Below are 15919 nucleotides of genomic sequence, written 5' to 3' on the forward strand. Positions count from 1 at the left end.
AAAAAAAAAAAAAAAAAAAGGAATTTTTATCCATGAGCATTTCTTTTGGTCTTCATTTATTGTTAGCAAGAACTTTTATAGTTTTCAGTGAGCCAGTCTTGCACATATCTTGTTTAATGAATTTCTTAGCATTTCATGTTTTGATGCAAATGTATTAGTTTTCAAATTTCAGTTTCCAGTTGCTTGTTACTAATATATGGATAAACGAAATTAACCTTGAGTTGTGTATATCGACGTATCTCATGACTTCCCTAAGCTCACTATGTTTCTAGCAACATTTTTATAAGTTCTTTTTATTAAATATGACTTAGTTATAAGTTTTTTGGAGAAAGCTTTCCTGAGATTAGTTCATTGTCTTCTCAGTTTGCTATGAGATTTTATCAGGATGTTGAATTCTGCAAAAAAACCTTTTTTTGTCATCTGCTCATTGTATTTCTGTTTTGGTCTGTTGATATAGTTAGTTTCATTGACCAATTTCTGAATTTAAACCAACCTTGCATTCCTGGAGTCTTTCATACTTGGTCATGATACATTGTTGTTTGTATGGTGATATACCTGATTTGGTAATGTTTGGTTAAGGATTTTTACATCTGTGTTCATTAGGTATATTGGTCTCTGGTTCTCTTTTCTCATAAGATTTTTGTCTGACTTTGGTATCAGGATAATGCTGGCCTCATAAAACCATTTGTGAAGTGATTTTGTATTTTCTGTAAGAGTTTGTGTAAAATCAGTTTTATTTCTTCACTAATTATTAGGTAATATTTACAAGTGAAGCTGCCTGGGTTTGGGTGTTATTTTTGGAAGGTTTTTAACTATAAATTAAGTTTGTTTATAGATATGACTATTAGATTTCCCTACTTTTTCTTGAGTGATCCTTGATAGTATGTGTCTTTCAGGAAATCTATCTTTTTAATCTAAGTTGTCAAATTCATTGGCACAAAGTTATTCCTAATATTTTGCTATTATCCTTTTAATTCAAGTAGAGGCTGTAGTGGTGGTGTCTTTCATTATGGTTATTTGTAACTTGTGTCTTCTCTCTTCTACATCGGTCCACCTCAAGGTTTACCTACTACATTGTATTTTTTTCCCAAAGAGCTAGCTTTGGGTTTTACTGATCTTCTCTATTGTTATTCTGCTTTGTAGTTCACTGAATTGAGTTTTCCTCTTTATTATTTCCTTCCTTCTTCTTACTTTGGGTTTTTCTTGCCCTTCTTGTAATAGCTTCTTAAGGAGGATGCTTAGATAGTTGATTTGTGAACTTCTTCCTTTTCTAATACAGTAATTTAATGCTACACACATCCATCTAAGTATTGCTTTTATCTCTGTCCCACAAATTTTGATTCGGTCTTATATTCATATATATATGAATATATATATATATATATACATACATATTCTTATTACTCTGGTGATTTTTTCTTTGACTCATGAGTTATTTAGACATGTTTCATTTAATTTTCAAACATTTGGGTTTTTCCAGACGTTATTTGTGTTATTTTCAATTTTAGTTTTGCTGTGGAAATAGAACATAACATGCATTATTTTTATATAATAACACCTACTGAAATTTGTATTATGACCAACAATATTGTCTCTTTTAGTAAGTGTCAAATGTGCCCTCAACACCAATATGTATTCTGCTATTTAGGGTGCTGAGTTCTTTAAATGTCAGTTAAGTCAACTTGATAAATAGTGGCACTAAAGTCTTCCGTATTTCAAATCTTATTTCCTCTGCCCTTTTCTTTCTTTTCCTTTTGAGACTATAATTCTCAATGTTAAAATTTTTGATATAATTTCAGAACTCCAGGACAATCTATTTCATATTTTCCACTCTTTGGCACTTTTTTTGTTTTTACTTTGGATGTTTTCCATTGACCTAGCTTGAAATTCACCAATGTTGGGGCACCTGGGTGGCTTAGTCAGTTACGCATCCGACTTTCGCTTGGGTCATGATCTCGCAGTTCGTGGGTTCGAGCCCCGCGTCGGGCTCTGTGCTGACTGCCAGCTCAGAGCCTGGAGCCTATTTCAGAGTCTGTATCTCCCTCTCTCTCTGACCCTCCTCTGCTCACGCTGTCTCTCTCTCTCCTAGAAATAAATAAAAAAATATTTAAATTAAAAAAAAAAGAAATTCACCAATGTTTTCCTCTGCTATGTCTAATCTGCTGATTAGCTTGTTTAAAGATTTCTTCACCTCTCACATTGTGGTTTTTGTTTTTATCATTCTGTCTCTTTTATAGTTTAATGGTTTTAATATTGCTTCTGAACCCCCCACTTATGGATATTAATCATAATTATTGTAAAGTCCCTGTCTAAGAGCTCCCTACCACAGTTCTGTCGATATTTTTTTTCTGGCCCTTTTTTCTTGCTTTTTTGTGTGTCTTGTAATATTTTATTGAATGCTGACCCTGGTGCATAAAAGAAAAGAAAAGTAGAGAAAACAGTAGGTTCTACTTATTCCCAGTTCTTCTTATCTGCTTTTATGCCAAGGTCTTGGTCCCCCCATCCTCCACCAGAGATGGGATAGTTTATATACTCCACATCTCCTTGTAGAGCTTTTAACTCTTTGTACCTAAGTTTACCTAGTTGTTTGTGACTTTACCTTTCTAAGTGATTCAAAGAACAGTATGATTTTGTAGATGAACTTTTATGTCTTTCTCCATCCCCAGCAGAAATGGAAATCTGTTCTTTAATTCAAGTTTTCATATGTCCTCTGTGGCAGTTCTGTGTTGGTAGCAGCCACCTGTTGTAGGAATTCTGCTTGCCCTTCTTGTTCAGTGTGAAACGTCCCCTTGATACATTATTAATTTCCCTTGTCTCTTTGGTGGGGCTGAGATATCTGGTGTAGAAATGAGGGAAGGGAGGGCACAGCCACAATCTCTGCCACTGTGAGCTAAGGGGTACCAATAGGTAAGTGATCAGTTTGGTGTGGAGATCGCAGAAGGTAGTGTCTCCCTTCTCGCGGCCCCAGATGTAAAGCCTGAAGTTTCCTGCAGGTGGAGTATGGTGACAGTGCTTGTGTTGAGCTCCCATGTAGGATCTGGAGCCATGGACACCAGCAGGTCCTCTCTAGAGCACGCCCGTGGCTCATGCTGTGGGCTTTCTCCAGGAAGATGGAATTGGTCTTCACCCCTGTGCCTGCTCCCCAAATCCTCAGACTCAGGTCACACAATAGGGAAGCTCTACCAGCCTATCAAGGCTTAGATCACACTCTCCCAGCTCTCCCAGTGCTCCCTCCACAGGGTAAGCAACATAGCAAGCTAATCCAAACCACCATCTTCCCAGAAATCACCCTAGACCTACCTTAGTCTTGCTTTTTATTCCTTCTAAAGGTTTTTTTTTTTTTTCAGAACAGCTTCACATGAATCTTCCACATGAGTCATATCACATCTCAGACCACAGCACATGTCATCCGTGGCATTTTCTCCTTGAACACAATACTCTGAGGAGAGTGGGGTTTTAATTCCGTACTGTCTTACTGGCATGATCTGACTTATTTATTTAAATGACATTAAATGATATTAACACGCACGTGTGTCTAGACTGGAATGTGACCATGCTTAGAAGAGAACCCTGCAATACTTGTATTCTCTTTGTAGATTCACCGCAAGCAAAGTCTTCAAAGGCCCTGTCCCTGGAGCGTTTCATGTTTACATTCGTAGTAATTCCCTGGAACACAAGGCTTCTGTTTAGTCTCAGGAGAGACGTCTACTCCTGTGCTGTTCCACTATGATGTCTTTGAATAATTTATCAGCTACTTAACACTCATCAAATTTGGCTTTTTGTGTAGAAACAACCTGTAACGTCTCTTACTCTTTATCTCGGAGTTTGAAATTGTGTCATTTTAAATAAAATGAGCTTCTCTCCAAACAAGAATTTACATGTTGGGGGGAAAAATTTGGTATATCCCACGACTGCCCTCTCTATGTTCAATATTCCTCACTTGTCTTTACCAATCTGGGTGAACTTGAACTCACTGTCTCCCCATGTGTGTTTCTGTTGGCCTCATTCTTTCTCCTTCTTATTCTACTCCAGGTGCTGGGGTTCCCCAGTTCCAACCAATTGCCCTGAATGGCCGAATTCAGGTTCTGAGCAACGGGTCCTTGTTGATCAAGCACGTCGTGGAGGAAGACAGCGGCTACTACCTGTGCAAGGTCAGCAACGATGTGGGCGCGGACGTCAGCAAGTCCATGTACCTCACGGTGAAAAGTAAGGAAGAAGAATGCTTTGTTTTACCTAAATAGGTCTTTTTGTGCTTAAATTTGCAATTGTCTCTGCACACATTTGTTTAAAACAAAACAAAACAAAATGTTGGTTGGCTACGGCCGAGGTTTGAGGTTTTGCTCACGTGCGACACAACCAAAGAGGAGAGCAAAAATCCAGCCAGTTGTGATAGCCTGATCATGTGCTCTGATGTCTGGGGCCACATGCTCGCGTCCCTTGGGTTCCCGTGGCCACGGATACCTAGCAGGTGAGTGGGCCTCTGCCTTTAGTGCCCACATTTCTATTCTGTTGATTTTATTGTGGAAAAGCCTAACGTATGGTCTTGTATGTGCTCCTTTCAGACATCTTTTCCACGCATTTTACGATTTTCAAGCTGGCCTGTCCATAGGTTTCCTTTCAGAGATCCTTATGAAATCAAGCAGCCGGAAACCTCATTACCAAAGACACAAAACTACACGACAGAAGAAACATGTAACACTCTGCCTGGGGTCCGTGTTGCTGACCTATTTTATAGGAGAGGGCAACTTATAATGAAATTATTTTTATACTTTGGTAACTAAACAACCAAAGGAAGAACATAAAATGGGCCAACTTTTATCAAGTGCTGCTTTGTAGCAAATGGTTGTGCACCTAGTTTACAGCCAATTACTTATGTCTTTGTCCATTTGTGCAGTTTTCTGTTAGATGGATTGCAATCTCTTCCAGACAAGGCTTTGATCAGCCTTTCTATTTTTTGTTTTAATTGTGTTCTCGGTAGGCTGGAAAAGACCTCTCCCATATCACTTATTAGAGGGATTGAATTTAAAAGTGAATCTCAGTGGTGTGTGTGTGTGTGTGTGTATGTGTATGTGTGTGTGTGTGTGTGTGATATTTAAGCTGGCACCACAAATACTAGTATCTGCCCTATTTCACTCAGAATGTATTCTAGTCAATCCATTATTTCCAGCATAACAATGAAAATATCAAGCTATTTATTTGCTGTACATTTATATCATGAAAAAATTACAGTTTGGAAATAGGGTTGCTTTAAAATATGTTTTGTAGATATCCAATACATAAATTTGACTTCTAAATTTTATACTCTGGAGGAGCTGATTTGCAAGAATCTGAAGACAAATTGTCATATCGTTTGAATCCAAAGCTGAAAGGATAATTTAAAAAATAATAAATTGATGAAATATTAAGGGAACCCAAGAGCTGAAGACCGATGTTGACCAATATTGATCCATCTTTCCCCAGTAAAAGAAATGTGTCTTGTAACTTGATTATATTTAATCAAATATGTTTGATTATAAGGTTGATTATATTTCGTAACTTTGAAATATTTTAAAATGATAAAAAATTCCCCAAGTCTATGTCTGTGCTTTAATAGATACAGGGACCTCTGAAGGGTGTAAATACATCATCCATGGACTTATGTTTTGGAAGAGGAGATAACAAGGAAGTGTATAGAGTTTACTAATATTAATGCAAGTTGGAGAATAATATGTGTCAGAGTTGTGCCTTTCAGAGGATATAACTTTCATTTTGAGGGAACTAAGGAGAGTTTCATGGGGAAAAAAAGTCTTTTAAATGGGCGGAATTAAAAAATACAAAAGCTTATTTTCCCCCTATGTCCTCTCCACACACCTTTGGTGCTAGTAGTGGGGCATATGGGAGAGGACCATGAAGATGTCTTTCTGCCCCTGGTGAGCTTTCCTTCTTGTGGGATGATCGGGAATGGTGTGCACAACTCCCGGCCGGCGGAACACACTGGAAAAAAGTTCTGAACACAAAGGCGCACAGACAAGGACATGATTTACATTTGTGTGTAGGACCTGCGACTGCGCAGTGATAAGACATGGATTTAAGTTCGATCTTAAAGGATGCAGTGGTGTCAACAGGTACGGTCCTTGAGGGTGGATAAAGGCGCTTGAGGAAGAGGAAACAGAGAGCAGACAGAAGAAATTAAAACTCACAAGGCAGGAGGTAACTCTGTCTGAATGTTGTGCCCGGTACGTAGAGGTGGTTAGACAGGGAAATGTTTAAAGTGAGCAAATGTCAAACAGAAATGGTTTTTAGAGGCGGCCAATTTTAGATTCTCTCAAGTCGTACGAACTGTTAGTAGAGAAATGCTTGTAGGTAACAGTTAATTCTACCAGTTTTTAATAACCCTCGGTGGTCTTACAAATTAGTTGGTTCAAGTGTCTGGTATATTTAACCCTTTAAAATCATAATATTTGAATTCTGGTAAGAGAAGAAGAAAGAGATATAAAAGCACAATAACAGGAAATATACAACAAATAGAGGTGTTACTCAAATACCATTAAAAAAAAAAAACAATAACAACAAACAGGGATAACTTCGTTTTTTTTGTGTGTGTTTGTGTGACCAGACTATTTAGTGAATTAAAATGGATGTGTGGAGGCGGCACACAAGGGTGGATTGGCTATCTATCATATATCTATATATCTATTGTTATAACCTATTTTTCTAAGAAAATAGGGAGGAAAGGGGTGCCTGGGTGGCTCAGTCAGTTGAGCACCCAACTTTGGCTCAGGTCATGATCTCGAGGTTTGTGAGTTCAAGCCCCGCATCAGGCTCTCAGCTGTTAGCCAAGAGCCCGCTTCGGAACCTCTGTCCCCCCTCTCTCTGCACTTCCCCTACTCACTCTCTCTCTCTCTCTCTCTCTCTCAAAGATAAAAAATAAACATAAAAAAAAAGAAAGAAAAGAAAATAGGAAATTTGAGCACAGAGAGCACCCTGGCTGACTTTATGTCCCTATGAATGGTAATGGGATTATACCCAGCACCACAGCAAGGCAGGCTCTGGGCTTTTCTAATCTGACATTAACCAGGCTTTCATCAAGCACTTTCTTTAATGTTTTATTGTTACTTCTATAGAGGACATAAGGGAAGCACTACATTGTAGACACACACCCACTTGCCCATGTGCATGTACAGTGTGTGCCTGCCAAACCCAGATGCCTTCCAGTAGAAGTGAGAAGAGAAAGAACCATCACTGCATTATCTTTTATTTTAATCTCTTCATATAGCCCTAAAAATGGCATGTACCCATACCCATGCACACACACACGCGTGCACACACACGCACACACACACACACACACACACACACACCCCACATTCCATACAAACACAGAAAAATCATCCCAAATGAACTAAAGCTGGTTCCCAGGATGGGTGGCGGGGGGTTTATACACATTTTAAGGACCTGAACTCTCCCAACAAGGCCAGCTGTCGGGGGCTCACTGGGGACATGGGAACGGTGCACTGGCTGTGAGCCTCCTGTCTGGGAAGTTCTCTTATTCAGATGCTTTCAAAAATCACTACTGCATTAGCAGAACGGTTTGACGGTGAATCCCCCACCCCCCCACACACACACATGCGCGCGCGCGCACACACACACACACACACACACACACACACACACACACTTTTTTAAATCAGACACGCAGAGGCTGTGGGCAAAGATTAGGCAAGCAAGCTTGGATGAACGGTCAGGGGCAGCGATCAGTGAGATAGAAAAATAACCAGAGCAAATCCTTCAGGTTTGTTGGTCTTCCTGTTTCTGGTTCTTCATTATTATCCCAACTGCAGCTTAGCTTTTACCAAAACTCATGCCTGGAATAGGGACCCAAAACATCAAATGCTGTTAAGGACTTCAGGCAGAAGAGACAGAGGGACCAGGCTCTGCTTTCCATCAGACTCTACTTTCCAAACTTTCTGTTTGGCCTCTGGTGACAAGGCCCCTCCCTCGCCCCAGGCCCATGAGGGGGGCGGGGCGGCTGCAGAGCATCTTTCCTCCATACCCAGAATTACATGCTCCGCCGCCAGCTTTCTGCCTCTGGGCCTGTGTGCTCTCAGGAACACTGATTTCCGTATGGATCTGAGGTCCTGATACACAAACAGCCCCTCTTTTGTTGCTGCATGTGGGATAAAAGAGCATCCCTTATCAAACAGAAGCGGGTGCTACCCAGAGAGGTGGTTACTCTCAGGATCCAGTGAATGCCCCTGCCTCTGAGAGCCAACCTGCAGGCTCTGGTGGGTGGAGGCTTGGGGACCAAGGCTGAGCCCGGGCAGGTCCCTGGGTGTCCTGCATACCTCTCTTTTTCAGCCAGGATTCGGGCACATAGCCTTGCACTTCACATACACCCAGTAGTTTGAGTCAGCTTTGGTCAGTCTCCTGCACCTTGGCCATATTTCTAGATAGACCTTGGTGATGTGATTGGATCTCAGGCCGCTCAAGTCCTGCCATTGCTGGTGGACTTTGGGGGTGGTGTTCAAAAATCTGCCGCCACCTCCAGGAATCCCTACCTGCCCCTGGGTGTTCCATTCAACTTCTGTGACTTCCTGCCCTCACGCTGTGTCCCCACTGATCTGTACCCTACACCTACTTAGCGAAATAAAAAATCTCTTCTAGTCCTTTTGATTCCTCCATGAGACTCCTAGAAGGAAGGCACAGGGCCCCCAGCTGGCCCTCTGTGAAGCTGTGATGGCCTTAATAAGTCCTATACAGTGTTTTCCAGGCTCCTCACAGTCACTCTGACAGTACACCCTTCCCTCTAAAAGCAAAATCAGGCTTCTTTTCAGGCTGCTTTGTTCTTGCAGAGGAGGAAGAGGAGAGTTTTGAATACACAACATTACGAAATTATGATTTTTTTTTTGTTTCCTAAACTGCAAAGATAGCTGAGTGGGTCCAATGCTGTTTTCCCTGCTGTTTTAATTCAGGAGCTTCTAAATCACGCTTTGACTCCTAGGCCCCTGTAGACAGATCCCGTGAGGTTCTGGGACCCCTTGATAATCATGTGCAAACATGTCTGTTTTTTTCGTAGAGGAAACACTCTGGCCTTCATGATACCCTCAAAGGGATGCATGATGCCAAGAAGATCAAGAGCTACTGTTCTGGAAACTCACACGCAGGATGGCCTTGGGTGTTTTCCTCACAGTGCCTCTCAGAGCACTGGGCTGGAAGCAGCCAGGCACACAATGAGAGGTAGAGGGGGTGAAGGAGGAGTAAGCAACCATGAGTCAGGCACCAGACTGGGTTCTGCTGAAAACTGGGACTTGAAGTTCACTACCTTTGCTTCATGTCTGCACTCTTACTGTGGACATGTGTGACGTAAATGAATCAGTGTGATGTAACTCTGTGGTTGCCAGTCAGGCTCCAGGCTCACGCAGCCTGGGCTCCCTCTCGCCAAGCCTCTGTAGATTAGATACATGGAAAATACCTCTCTCCTGGGGTCCTTAGAAGGCTGACATGACCCGTCGCTGAAGCGCTCAGTAAAAACTCCTGACGTGGTTGATGCAGAGCAATGGCGGCTGCTGTTGTGGTTGATGTTGGTGGTGGTGTTATAATTACCATCGTCATTTCTGAATTACAGCTTATGACTCGCTCCAAACAAGACACATCAGTGACTGTTATACAGTGTGAGGTGTCCCTGACTCAAAAACATCCAGGTGACACATTTTCATGACTTAAAAATTTCTTAATGTTTATTTACCTTTGAGGGATACAGAGTGCAAGTGGGGGAGGGGCAGAGAGAGAGGGAGACGCAGAATCTGAAGCAACTCCAGGCTCTGAGCTGTCGGCATAGAGCCTGATGTGGGGCTTGAACTCACGAACTGTGAGATCATGACCTGAGCTGAAGTCAAGACGTTTAACCGACTGAGCCCCCCAGGCGCCCCTATACATTTTCATGACTTTAGAGTCTGCCAGCCCCCACTCCAATGTATTCTACATGTATGCATACACTCGTGTCCCTTGTCCTTCCCCTCTACAGTCTGGCTGTCAAAAATATCTGTGGTTTTCATGGGAATGTCTGAGTGCAGGAGCAGAGTATGGGAAGAAGCATGGGAAAGTAAGAAGGAAATGTGGGGGAGGGGGCACTTGTCAGCCAATAGACGACCCTCCACGACTGTAATGCTGATGGTAGATGGCGGCTCCTTCCAGGAAGAGCATCTTGTATTCGATATAAACATTTACCTTTTACTTCTCCAGTGAGCCTGGAATTCTACCAGTTGGAAGATTCTTTGGGGTTAATAAGGAATTTGTAAAATGGGAAGAGTAAGTCACTGTAATTTGTTGCCGACTCCAATTTCAATCTCGTCTCTCTGTGTTAAGTTTTGAATTGTGTGCCCCCCAAATTCATATACTGAAGTTCTGACCCCTAGTATCTTAGAATGTGACCTTATTTGGAAATAGGGTCCTTGCAGATGAAATTAGTTAACATGAGATTTTATGAGAGTAAGGTGGCCTTTAATCTGATATGACCGATGTTCTTATAAACAGAGGAAATCTGGACTTAGACACAGAGGGAACAGGGTCATGTGAAGACAGAGACAGAGACAGAGATAGGAGCAGTGCTGCCACCGGCAAAGGGAAGCTGAAAGAGACAAGGAAGGATATTCCCCTAGAGTCTTCAGAGGGAGAAGAAGCCTAGCAACACTGATTTCAGGCTTCGGACCTCCCGAGCTGTGATAGAATAAATTTCTGTTGTTTTAAGCCACCCCGTTGGTAGTGCTTTGTTACGGCAGGCCTGGAACACTGATGCACTCAGTGATAGGACAGATCTTCTGTGGAGCCTTGTGTTTGAGGTAGGCTTACTATAACTACATCACCTGCTCCAGCAGGTGAATCCCAATCTGTCTAAACCCATGGATTTGAACCCTAGCCTAAAGAAACCATGAGCAGTCTATTCCCTTTAGACATAATTGGTTTAAGGATGGGCAAGAGACCCAGTATGGGACAATAAAATGTTAAGAAGAGACCTTCTGGAAAAGATGCCTTATTCTTAATAGGCAACTATGCCAGATGCTTATGCTTATCTCTTTTGATTCTTGACCGCACCTGGAGGTGACATTTTGATCCATGGCGGCCATTTTGGTATTGTCCAGAGGATACAACCAACACCTAGAGGAAGGTAGCATTAAGAAAAGAGGAAGAGTGGAGTTTTACCCGTAATGTACTGCATCTGGAATCCTCTAAACTCATAGTTGTAGGAGAAGACTAATTTCTTGGTTGCCTTTCTGTATAAGCCAATGTGGGTCAACCAATGTGGGTCCCAGTGAAATAAGTAAGGAGACAGCATCCTCAGCAATTCCTGGGACTTGTTTCAACCCTCTCCTCAGCAATTGGGGTGAAGTAAACACCTCTGAAAGACTGGGGAGTTTTAATTGGATTGAGGAACTATTATTATAGGGATTCATAAAGCCTGATGCTTTGGGTCCGGGTAGGACAGGTCTGAGGGCGGAATGGCATTTGAGGGTCAAGGACAACATGCAGGTCTGGAAAACATCTGGTGTCCCCAGAGCAGGGAGCCCAGTGCCTGGTGGAGGGAGAATGAGAAATACAAACAGGATTTTTAAAAAAATGTTGTTCGGGATTATACTCCTCTGAGGCAAGGCAAGTGTATTTTTCTCTTTTACTTATTTGCTTCCTCTTCCTCCTCCTTCTGTTTAGAGGCTCCCTTCTACCCAGCAGCTGAAAAGTTATTTTTTGCCTCTTTGGGGGTAATCTCAGCTATTTCAGGGTTTCTCGGTTGATTTAAGATCCTTCCTCCTCCACAGCCTTCTGTGGGTGTTGGCATCAGCCTTCTGAGTCCTCAGTTAGCTGTCACCCTCCACACCAGTACCCACTGAGATGCCTGCATTCCCATCTGGTCCCGGGCCATGGGGTCACTGCCTCGCTGCCCCCGTGAGTCCTCTGGCTGCCCCTTGTCATATCTGTCCACTTGTCCAGTCAGCAGTATTCACTGAGCTCCCGCTAGCATCCAGGACTGTTCTAAATACTGCATATTGGGTGAACAAGACTAGTTTACCATCACAGAGCATACATCTCCACAGAGAGAATGACATGCGCATCGGTATTTAACATAATGTCTGGCAGAGAAAAAATAAAGGAAATGCGGTGTGCATGTGCTTGGAGAGAGCATTCCAGACAATGGAATAGCAAGTACAAAGGTTCAAGGTAGAAACTGGTTACGTTTGAGGAGCAGCAAGGAGACCATGTGCTTGGATTCAAGGTACACAGTGGGGCCATGAGAGCTGGGCAGGGGCTAGATCCATAGTCAAACTTTGAACTTTATTTCAATTATGATGAGACACCATTGGAGGACTTTGAGTGGAGGAAAAATACTGTAACAACAGTAGCTGCAAGTTATTATAAACACAAGTTTTCTCTCATTCTGACACTCATACTCAAAATTCCATATTATGTCTGACTTATGGGAGGAGGGCAGGGAGGCAGGAGAGCCAGCCAGAAGAGCAGGTGGCAGTCATATAATAGTCCCAGGAGACTGGGGTTTTGCATCTGTGTCTGGGTCTCAAGGATTTGCTTGGAGTCTGCTTCTCATGGCCTGTGGTTAGAAAGGCCACCTTTTCGAAACCCAGAAAGATCCCTCTGGCCACCACGCTGAGCTGGTGGAGCCCAGGGCTCCTTGATGGGACCCTCCTCTGTGACAAGCACTCCTAAGGTCCTCCAGCTGCGTCTCTACCACCACCCCTTTTCCTAGTGCGCTGATCTCTGCAATCTTTCCAGGAATGTGGTTTTATTTTCTGATTTACTGTGCTGATAAGAAGAGGCAGCTCTCCTGGCTTCCACTTGGCCTTTCCTATCATCATAGCCCTCCCTCAGCAGTCTGAGAACCATATGGGCATTCTGCCAGTTACCGAGTGACACATTCTGCAACCGGGGAAATAACCACAGGATGGATTTGAAGATTCACGAGGTCCACTGGAAACTGGACCTATGCCACAACGTATTGCCCCCTGACCTATATAGGCCCCTGACTGGAGGACCAGGGTAGTGTTTTGGTTCCCCAGAATTAGTGTCAGTTCAGGGCTACCACCCCTGTACTTGATAGGTCATTTTTCTCTAGCAGCTTTTAAAATTTTCTTCTTCTAGGATTTCAGAGTTTGACCCTAATGTACCTTTATGTTGTTTCCTTTGTACTTATGTTAATTTGGATGGAGATGCTGTTAGGATCTTTAACCCTGAGAAGTTTTCAACCATGATTTCTTCACATGATTTTGTTGTTGTTTTATTCCCTCTTGGGTCTCATTCTAGGACGCATATGTTAGTCCACTTGATTTTGCCCCAGGACTAAGGTTTCTGATACTTACATAATTTTTCTTCTATCTTTTCCCTCTGTCATCAGATTGCCTATTTTTAAATCTATTTTTTCATTACTGACACTTTCTCCAGGTGCCTCCAGTGTGCATTAAGCTCATGCACTGAAGTTTTCATTTTAGTTAGTGTAGGATTTTATTTGGTTCCTTTTTTATATTCTCTATTTCTTTGCTAAATTTCCAATGTGTCTACTCCTTATGCACATGTATTAATTCATGACATCAGCCACATTTACAATAGCTGTTCACCAAATCCTTGTTTGGTGTTTGCAACATCTGAGGGTTTTTCTGGTCAGTTTCTGTGGATGGCTTCTGTTTCATAGAGGGCACATTTTTCATGTGGTTTTACATGTCTGGTAGTTTTTAAAAATCAAGTACTTGATAAGTGATACATTGAACAGACTCTGGATTCTGTTATGTTCCTCCAAAGACTGACTTTTGTCCTCGCCGGCCTTCAGCTAGCTGGACTTGAACTCCAAGGTCTCTCTCCCTTGCAGTGGACAGCAGCTGAAACCTTGATCAGTTCTTTTCAGCCTCCAGTCGATGATTTTCCCCTGAACCCACTGTGAGCTTCTGCACTGTTCAGTAGTCATCCACAATTTGGGCTTACATGAAAATGTTGGGACTTAAACTTTGTGACTCCCTTCTCTCTGGGGTGTCCCCCTAATTTTCACACTGTTCCCCCAGTCCTTAAGTGTGTCCTCTGATAGATGAAGCTAATTGGCTTCTATGGCTAATTTATACTCATATCTAGAGAAGTCTCCAGGAAATTCACAGGTCTCACCCACTGAGGTTTATCTTTTAAGGGAAAATACCAGTTTAGCTCATCTAGTTCAGTTTCTGCTTGCTTTCAGTGCCTGAATCTCCTTCTCCTTCCCTCCCATTCTCTCTCTCTCTCTCTCTCTCTTTCTCTGTATGTATGTCTATAAACACACACACACACACACACACACATATACACACCCACAATACAATATCTAGATTTTATAGTTATATAAGGAAAGATTAGTCTATCCAAACTCTGCCAGTACTGCAAATCTGAAACATTTAATTTTATTTTATAGTGTTTTGATATATAATTTTAAATATTTTTGTGTAGCTAAATATAACAATTTTCCATTGTTTTTCCCCATTTTGTACCATAATTATAAAGTTATTATCAACTCAAGGNATATCAAATATATAATATATAAATTTCTTTAATTTCTATAAATATACAGATTTCTATACTTGTCATTAACTTTGTAATACTTAAAAAGGCATTGTGAGGTAAATTGTAAGAGCAAATATATTTTCTGCAAATGGTTAGTCAGTTGTCCTAACATTATTTGCTGAACATCTTGTCCTATCCTTACTTTTTGAACTAGAAATTTCCTTTTAGGGAAAGATAAAAGAGTCTCAAGTCAAACTTCCCAGTCAGCTTGCCAGTTACTAACTATGCACCTTAGGCAAACCACGTAAGTCCGTTCTTATTCTCAGATCACCTCAGAGTGATTTCATTAACTATAAATCTCCCAGAACAGAGGAATCAAGTCAGATCCTCATCTCACACTGTGTATTAAAACTAACCCAGAATTGATCATAGACCTAAATGTAATAGGTAAAACTGTAAAACTTATGGAAAAAAAAATTGAGGATAGATCTTTGTGTCTGTGAGTTAGGTAATGGTTTCTTAGGCATGACACCAATAACATACATGACATAAGGAAAAATGCATAACTTGGACTTTATAGAAATTAAAACATTTCATGCATCAGGAAAATGAAAAGACAACTGAAGGATGGGGGAGATGTGTGTAAATCCTGTAACTGATATGGTACTTGTATCTAGAACACTTAAAACTCAACAATAAAAACACAGCTAACCCAATTAAAAAGTAGATCAAGAATTTGAAAGGATATTTATCTAAAGAAGGTATACAAGTGGCCAATAAGTACTTAAAAGGTGTTCAATACCATTAGTCAGTTAGGGAAATGCAAATTAAAATCACAATGACATACCACTTCACGCCCATTAGGTGGGCTTCAAAAATAAAAGGGATGTCAGTTGTCAAGGACATGGAGAAATTGAAACATCATATAGTGTTGGGGAGGCTGTGAAGTGATGCGGCCACTTTGCACAACAGTTTAGCAGTTCCTCCAAAATTTAAACATGGAGTTAACCATATGACCCAGCAATTCCGCTACTAATCATATACCCAAGATAAATGAAAACATATGTATACACAGAAACTTGTGCGTGAATGCTTACGGCAACTATTCCTGATAGCTAAAACAGGGAAACAACCCAGATGTCCATCGACTGGTAAATGGATACTCAAAATGCAGTATGTCCCATAACTGAGTACCATTCATCTACACGAACAAGTGAATTAGCAGTACATTCTACAATATGGATGCACCTTGGAGACATTCTGCTAAGTGAAAGAAGCCAGATGCAAATAAATGACCATGTGGTCCTTTTTATATTAAATATCCAGAACTGGCAAATCCACAAAGACAGAAAGTGGATTAGTGATTACCGGGGGCTGGGAGTGTGGAGCATTGGAATGGATACACGGTTTGCTTTGG

General features: G+C 41.6%; 1 protein-coding gene across 1 annotated transcript in view; it reads left to right on the forward strand.

The window, feature by feature from the left end:
• DSCAM (DS cell adhesion molecule) overlaps positions 1-15919 on the forward strand; it is a 643763-nt gene that overhangs the window by 406970 nt on the left and 220874 nt on the right. The window contains exon 11 of the mRNA XM_077765486.1: positions 4033-4206. Coding sequence (XP_077621612.1) covers positions 4033-4206 — 174 coding nt within the window. The remainder of the gene's footprint in view (positions 1-4032; positions 4207-15919) is intronic.

This window comes from Crocuta crocuta, unplaced genomic scaffold (assembly GCF_008692635.1).
Source record: "Crocuta crocuta isolate KB4526 unplaced genomic scaffold, BGI_CrCroc_1.0 scaffold84, whole genome shotgun sequence".
Taxonomy (NCBI): Eukaryota; Metazoa; Chordata; class Mammalia; order Carnivora; family Hyaenidae; genus Crocuta; species Crocuta crocuta.